This window comes from Nicotiana tomentosiformis, chromosome 5 (genome assembly GCF_000390325.3).
Source record: "Nicotiana tomentosiformis chromosome 5, ASM39032v3, whole genome shotgun sequence".
Classification (NCBI taxonomy): Eukaryota; Viridiplantae; Streptophyta; class Magnoliopsida; order Solanales; family Solanaceae; genus Nicotiana; species Nicotiana tomentosiformis.
Genome location: NC_090816.1, coordinates 63,344,062 through 63,352,739, shown reverse-complemented (window position 1 = coordinate 63,352,739; position 8,678 = coordinate 63,344,062). Strand labels below are relative to the sequence as shown.

Genomic DNA, 8,678 nt, shown 5'->3' with positions numbered 1-8,678 from the left:
CGAATACTGTGTGCCATTACCCTCGGATTAAGGTCTTTAGCAAGGGAAAAAGGAAACTTCGTGTACTAAAAGCTAAGGCTTGGTGGTTAGGATTCATTGTAAGGGCCAAACGGTCATATGAACCATGCCCACATAGTCCACTCTAGCCATGGCACAAGTTTTTATGCACTTTCGATCGTGTACCTTGCATACTTAGAAATGAAAGAAATTTCCACTTTGCTATTACGCGTTTTGCTTCTTCAATCCCGGATCCTAGAGCCCATAGGCTACCCCTACTCGGGGACTATCGAGCCCATGAGCTATCCCTACTCAGGGACTATCGAACCTATGGGCTACCCCTACTCGGGAACTGTCGCTCGAAGAAAATTTGGACGACCCGGGCTACCGAATCCGGGAGGCGCCAAACCTATTAGGCGGTGCCTAAATATATAAAGGCTACGATCACCCTAAAAATAGCTCGGAGATGCCCACAACCCGTAATCAGAAAGTAAGGCCTTTACGAAAATTCAAAACCTACTAAATGGTTACCCTCGGAAAAAACATCGTCTAAAAATACTTAAGCATCTTGGAAACCTCTGATCTCACCATGGGTCCGAAGCCACGAGCAAACAAAGTTACATCGAAGTCGGGCTTCGTTCGAACCTCCGAAAAATGAATGCCCCAGAATGACATCTGACTCTATGCTAAGGCATCGTGAAGGGGTAAGTGTAAATACTCAGATACCCCTTCACATGAGTAGTTATATCGTCATTGGGTTCGGGGATGACCACGTCCTTACACTCCCAGTTACAGTCCGCTCGGACTACGAGTAGGGTTTCTTCGGTGACAGAACATATGTATCTCCATGCTCCCTCACCTTAGTCTTGTTGGCTAGAGACCTTCTCGACCTTGAAGTCATCCCCGATAGAGCAGCCCCCGGGTATGAAGCTCTTCATGGGGGGCTCTTGAGCCACCTCGGGAATGGCCACCTCGACATCTGCGGCCGGGTGGGAAGATGAAGAGGCAGCCTGCTGAGGCACTGACTTAGAAGTTGTAGCCATCGTGATTTGGGAAAATATGAAGATTTGAAGGGAAATATGAAGATTCGAAGGAAAAATATGAAGGTTCAAAGGAAAAATATGAAAATTTGAAGAAAGAGAATGAAGGTTTGAAGATGGGATGAAGATCTGGGTTGGAAATCCAAGAACAAATATGAAGGTTTGAAGATCAGAGATGAAGGTATGAAGGCTCGAGAAGTAGGGTATGAAGATTTGAAAAAGTTGAAAGCCGTTAGAAAATTCGAAAGTAAATTCTAGGATCGGAAAGTGGAAGAAATGCAAAAGGTCGAAGCTTTTATAGGGGGGAAATAGTCAATGCGCGACATTTCACATTCGAACGCAGCCAGCCAATGACTGACACATGTCCGAAGTAGAACGACGCGACTGATGGGACTTTCGGCTTATCCTTCACCTCGGTTGTAACGTACGAAGGAAGGAACCGGGGGTTCATTTTTTGTTTCCCATCGTTTCGCCAAACCTACTCTCTGAAAAACGAGGGGACTATCTGTATACGGGTAAAATCGGGGATAATGCACACCTCGATTTTCCGGTGAATCAAACAAAGTAAGAGCATGAATATATGAGATCGAAATCGAAGCTGGGAACTCTTTGTATCGAGGCCCGCAAAAAGTGAACGAAGTGCTCGCCATCGGACCTGATAAAATGACGCACCCCGGACTCGGGACGAGTTCTGAGACTTCAGAGAGCACAATGAACGGTTATAGGCGATAGATAGAGGGCCGTGATATCCGCAACCAACCGGATATCACGACGCGGATCTCGCTCGATGATGGTTACAGATAAGTAATTAACGAGAGAGGGGGATTTTTACGTTTTTAGACTTGTACTAGGAATGAAACTCTCCTACTATATAAAGCAAAAGTTTTTGTTTGATAACACACATTGTAACACGCAAATCAAGGCAATACAAATTCATTTTTCTACTTTCTTGCTATTGCAAAGTCCTTACTTTACTGTTTGTTCTTCATTCATAATTGGCTTGGAACCAAGGGTCCGATCGAGGGTAAAACTAAACCTAAGCTCGAGCCGGGCCTTAGCATTACAATTGGTTTGGTTGTTCATTTCGTCTTTAATTCGTTCATCTAACATCCCTGATTATTTGTGTTGAATCAATCCACATATCTTTAAAACCGTGTATAAATTTAATTGTTATCCGTTTTAAGGATAAACACACATACTAATTCTTGTATTACAATTATTATATTTCAGTTGCTACCAAGTGGTCTCAAACCAAACGATCCCTTCAAATTACATACATTTTACATAAAGCACTACCAAGTAAACTTTAACTGAGAAAAAAATTGTTTTGATTTTTCCCAAACTCAAAATTGCCCCATGCCCCAACAAAAACTGGTCCAGAAGACTTTCTACCCATGACCAAAAAACACAAACAAAATTTGTTTGTAATCTTCCACTGCTATATTAGTTAAAAAAAACACAATCCGTATTCCTCCCCTCTTGTCAGGTTCAGCCACACCCTTGTGCTCTCAGCCAAACCCTAAATTAACCTTAACCGACCATCCCCTATAAATTTTGTTGGATCCACCATCTTCTCCAGAAAATCATTCTCGGAAAATTATCTTTAACCCGATCAGATCATATAAATCTTTTCGATTTTTCGAAAACCCATCTGGGTCTTTTCTCAAATTTTCCCAAGAACCATCAATTTTATCTGTCTGAAAGAGGCTAGATTTTTCAGCATTTTATCTACAATTGTCTTGTGTATACATAGAGTGATAGACTTTTGGAACATAGCATTAGACAAACGTACGTTGTTGGGTTTTTTCTTGTTTTGAAGTTGGAAGGAAAAAATAAAAACGATGGTGGGAGGTGGAAACAGGAAGGACGAACAGTTGGTGATAAGCAACAATAACGTATTTGCGGCACTTGGAACCCTAAGGAAGAAGAAGAAGTCTGATAAGGGGAAGAGCACTGAGGGTTCATCTTCCAAAAATGTGAAGAAGCAGGCTGATAAGGAATCTGAGGCCGTTTTCTGGGCTCCGGCACCATTGACTGTGAAATCATGGGCAGATGTTGATGATGAAGACGATGATGATTATTATGCTACTACGGCCCCGCCCCAGGTTGTTTGGGCTGCTACTGACACGCCAAAGGAAAGTGTAACTCTTGATGTGGAGGTGTGAATTCTTGGTTTAAAGCTTTTATTATTAGTGTTTTTTTCTTCTTTTAGAGTTATAAGGTGCTTTTGGTGACTGTATGCTGGTAGTATTGAGTTGATTTGACCATTCTAATTTGCCCATATGGTCGTATAATTTTGTGTGTGAATTTATTTGGGAGTGTTCAGCTGCATATGAAGTCAAAATAATTTCTCTGGTCAGTAAGGTCAACTGGAATCACATTATCAGTGATCCCTGAAGGATAATGGCTTAGCTCTACTCATTTTCTTTTTTGTTTGGTATAGAGATTTTTACTGGCTTTGAATGCATTATTGATATTCCTCAATGCAGTTAATTTCATATCTCTTATCTTTTAGTTTTCTTTTACTCTATCTTAGTTTGTCTGTTCGTTGCTAATGGTCCATGGACACTTTTTGCTTGTTCCTGCATTTGTCTCTGCCTCTGGTGTATAAAATTATCTTGTACTATTTGATTTCACAGTTATCTTTCTTAGATCCACATTATGGAGTGTCTTCAGTCAATTTTACTTGTATCAGATGTTGCACCTATATCTCTCTGTGTTCTGGATTTTTCATTAATTATTTCTTGATAAGATTAGATTCTTTAGCTGTATATCCAGATTATAGGCCTTAACTCGACAGTTGAGATGACAGTTACCCTTCTAGAAGTAAATCACAGGAAACAAGTAGAAGCAGATGTTGCACAATAGGGTTTGTACGATGTTAACTATTGTACACTGATAACATGGTGTTGACTGAAGACGATTTCAAGTCCAATTGTAATTTATGTTATACGCCAATTACAAAAATGTATATGCGCTAGTAACTATTTGAAAGCTATGTATTTTAATCTTGACTTGCAAACCAATATAACCCATTGGGGTTGGATAGTTTACACTGTATGGTGCTGAATATTAATAGCCTTTTTCTTATTAAAAAAAAGCAGTTTCCACATTTCAGTGTCACTTTCTTGATTATATAGGCAATATCTGATGGCCTTGAAAAACAAATCTAAAGTCCATTTTCATTTGAAAGCTTGGTCAATTTATCCTTTACCTAGCATATCTTTTATTTTCTCAATAATATAAATTGGATTTTATGGTACCCAAGGGTACGACCTAGCGGTCAAAGAAGTGGCTCCAAACCTTGGATATCTCGGTTCAGATCCCAGAAGTGACAAAAAACGCTGGGTTATTTGTTACTGTGCTGGTGCGAGGTAGCAGGTACTCGGTTGAATACTCGAGGTGCAAGCAAGCTGGCTCGCAATCATCATTATAAAAAATTGGATCTTCTGTGTACAATTTTTAGAGCGTACTCTAGGCTTTTTGTGAGGGCCCAAGGATTTTATGATTTTTGCCTGCATTCTTTTTCCTTGGCTTTCTTTCCTGTTGCTGTCTCCCTCACTCTTTCTTGCTCTCCTATTCTGTTCTTTTGATGGATTATTACCTTATATTATGCTTCCAAACGAGCTTTTGATTGATAAATTACTTTTCGTTGTATTTGCTTTTTTGAATAAAATTCTTGTTCTTGCTTTTTTCTTTCATGTTGCCAGTGGTTCATTTCCGACTGAGACATTTTTGAAGGATTATCAATAACTAGTTAGTGTTTCTTTAACTGAAATTTATTCCCTGACATCTCTTTAAAGATGGCCACACTTAGTTCTGCAGTTGCTTCACAAAACCAATTTCATGTCTTGCTTATTTTGTTATGAGTTTGGAACAACGAAAGAGTTTGGTATAACAAAACTTTTCTGCTCTCTCCCTATATGCTATTTTCCCTCTTTCTTTCTATAAAAGTATATTTTTATTTGTTGGTGATCAAATTATAGTGTCTTACAAATGTAGATTTATTTTTCTTTCTTTTGTTTCACTAGTTTAACTGTTTATCTGCATTAAGTCTTGTAATCTGTTCATATCAGGAAAGTGAAAGTGAAGGCGAAGGCATTGATGAAGCAGATGATGATAATGAGGAAGAACATGAGCAAGAACCTGATGTGCCAGAGGAGAAGGAGCCAATTGTTAAGAAGCCTGCTGAAATAGTGGCACCCAAAGAGTCGGAAAGGCAGCTTTCAAAGAAGGAACTTAAGAAAAAGGAACTTGCTGAGCTTGAAGCTATGCTTGCTGAATTTGGATTAAACAAAGCTGAGAGCAATGATGATTCACAAGGTAATTTGTTTATGTATATACAACTAGAACTTTGCCTCTTTCACCAAAAGGGAAAACTGGAGAGGCCATTGTTTAGCAATTATTTTTCCATGAGAAATTCGTACAATTTCGTGAACTGCCTGTATTTCTCTTTGTACTGTTATCATTCCCTTCATGCCTTGCTACCGCAGGAAAAATCCGCACAATTTATCCACTTCTGATTTGTATTCATTGTACTGCTGTCTTTCCTGCATCTATATTTGTTAAGAGTGAAATTACTATCATGTGTAGGAAGAACTGAGAGACATCTCTAGTGCTTTGACTCATAATTCCTGAAAAGTGGATCCTGCTCTAATAGCTTCGGTTGAATTAAATACACGGATTAAATGCGTGCATTGTTATGAAAAGAGGAAAAAAATTAAATACGTGCATTAAGATATGAGAACAGAAAGGGATGACATAAAAGTAAAGGCTATCCTTATTCTCGCAAATGGATTTGCAAGAAGCAAGTATGGTATGTGTTGTTTGACTTGTGTCCAATTAGGAGCTCATTTACAAAGCTCTGACTGTTCCAAAAAGATAGCAAAGGATTGACCTATATTTAAGGCTACTTGTATTTTCCTTTTCGCCTTCAAATATGCTGAGTTTTCTTTCAATGCATACAGCCAACCCTGTTCCAACTTTCTCCAACGTGGTTTGTGGCATTGCCCAGCAAATACCCCCTAGCCCTACATTAATCCTCCACCCCCCCCCCCTTTTTTTATTTAAAATAATACAAGGGTTTGTTTTGGCCATGGTGAGCTTTATCTATTAAGTCATCTGGCGTTTGTTCTTTCCCTTCTCTCGTTCTTGCTTCCAACTCCCTGAATCAAAGCATGTTTATCTTCTGGTGAGCCTTGAAAGTTGTTGTGTACATATTTGATAATTGGAACATGTGATCATTTGTGATGCTTTTTCTAATATGCGGAACTCTAATATTGTGGCAAATTTTCTATCTTAATAAAAATATATTATGGATTGGAATGTGTATCTGTGTTAGCTTTCACTATTTCTCTATGCAGTTTGCATTATGCATTGACTATTCCAATGTGACTTGGTGCTGCATTCCACATGCAGGTGCTGCACAGGATAAGAAGGTGGAAAAACCCAATGGAGAGATGGCTAAGAAGGATGATAATGCTCCAGGGGAGAGCAAGAGTGCAAAGAAGAAGAAGAAGAAGGACAAATCATCAAAGGAGTCCAAGGAGCAACATGATCAAGCCAATGGTGTTGAGGCTGGAAATGGGACCAATGAGACCGACAAGGGAGAAGATGCATCTACTTCTCTTGTGAAGGACAAGATAAAGAAAGTGGCATCTCTCAAGAAGAAAAAATCAAGCAAGGAGGTAGATGCCGCCGCCAAAGCTGCGGCTAGTGAGGCTGCAGCAAGGAATGCAAGGCTAGCTGCTGCAAAGAAAAAGGAGAAGAGCCATTACAACCAGCAGCCCCTGCGGTGAAATGTTTCTCGAATTGGAAGTGAGCATGTATGTTCTTGTTCATTTGTTAAATGCGCAATAAACATCAGAATCTGGTTCAACGGAGATCGATTATTTGCATACTACTTTTTGTTTTTCCAAAAAAGAAGTCATTACTCTCAAAAAATAGGTTTATTGAATGGTTTTGGTCCTCTTTTATATTCTGCTACCGGATGGACAGTTTTTGTGTTGTTGCTACAATAGAAATGAACCAAACTCAATTGTCTCCTGATAATTTTGCCAATGAGTTTATATTCTACTGGAGCTTTGACGCAAGACGATGGCATTTCTGCAGGCCCATTTCAGTGTCCGTGTTTCAAAACGAATTTAAATGAATGTCTATTCAAACTTCAAAAAAGCTACTACCTGCAAATAAATGGTATGACACCAACACATGCTTCGTAACACAATGCCCGTGGTTGCATTTGTATTAGCCAACAGAGATACTTGAGTCAAAAAGAATTCAATACTGCTATTTATAATCATGAATAAGTACGCTTTCATCCACCTCGCCAACAAAAATTCTATAAAACTTCTCATGGTCTTTGCCTTGATATTTTCATGGCCATAGCCCATAGTTTCTGATATTTTATTGAATCTTCAGCAGATCCTCATGGAGTGCTAAACTCATGGTTCCTAAACGTACTTTTACCGATCGAAGGTATCACGACCCAAAATTCCAACAATATCGTGATAGAACCTAACCCAGCCAAATAGCATATAACACAACTCGAAAGGAAAATCATCAAATAAATAATAAAATAAGAATGCAAAAATCATTACAACTATCCCAAGTACTGGTTGTGTGAGTCATGAGCCACTAATACTTATATTCACAATGTTGGTACAAAGAAAATACAATATTTGTTTAGATATGCATAAATAGAAGTACAAGTCCTAAACTACCATGAACTAAATGGTAGCTTGCAACTGGAACACTAGTACATCTTAAAAGCTTGACTCCGTCTTCCACAACTGCTCAGTTCCAAAATCTGCATGCAAGCTGTAGAAGTGTAATATGACTACAACCGACCCTATTTTCTCAGTAAATATCAATACTAACCTCAACGAGTAGTGACGAGGTTTAGTCAAAAAATACTCACTCTATATGACATGTATAGCTCAATAGCATATATAATAACAGAGGAATATCCATGAAACAAACAAAGAAACAACAAGTATCAATAATAACGTGCACAAATTGAGGAGAAGGCAATAGGCATGCTTTCAAATAACCACATCAAGCATGTACAAATGCGCCACATCCACATATTAATACAATTTGCATCAAGTAGCTTTTATTCAAGTACTTCTACATGATCACAAAAGGGACTATGCATGATAGAGATTCATTTTCTCACAAATTTTCAAATAGCATATACTAATGCTCTATCATGAGTCGAAGTGTCAATGCATGATAAAGTCTCAATATGTACATCAAACCTGACACTCTCTAAGTGCCCAACAATCAGCTAACAATTCCTATGCATACGGAAGATGCGTGAGTGTAACTCGGGTTTTGACCAATGTGGGTTCAGGTTGACCTTTGTTGACTTTTTGAGAATTAAATAAAGATTAAAGCATTATTGTTTAGAAGTGATTCCTATGGCTTTTATTTTTGACATTATTGAGTTGTTTTTGGCTGATTTGAGCCGGTTGGAGGAGATTTCTAAAGGAAAGGCATTCTTGGAATATTGATATTGCTCGTTTGAGGTAAGTATCTTGCGTAATCTTGTTGTGAGGGAATAAACCTTAGGATGTGACCTTATTTGGCTAATTGAATGTGTGAAAAGCGACGTATATGCGAGGTGACGGGTGTATATGC

At 38.7% G+C, this 8,678-nt stretch overlaps 1 protein-coding gene across 1 annotated transcript; it reads left to right on the top strand.

Annotated features, from left to right (window-relative positions):
• Positions 1 to 2,363: 2,363 nt before the first annotated feature.
• LOC104111432 (uncharacterized) lies at positions 2,364 to 7,129 on the top strand. The gene is made up of 3 exons (XM_009621131.4): positions 2,364 to 3,196; positions 5,114 to 5,360; positions 6,456 to 7,129. Exons 1-3 carry the CDS (start codon positions 2,879 to 2,881, stop codon positions 6,833 to 6,835), a joined length of 945 nt encoding a protein of 314 aa, XP_009619426.1. The 5' UTR covers positions 2,364 to 2,878; the 3' UTR covers positions 6,836 to 7,129.
• The last annotated feature ends 1,549 nt before the right edge of the window (positions 7,130 to 8,678 follow it).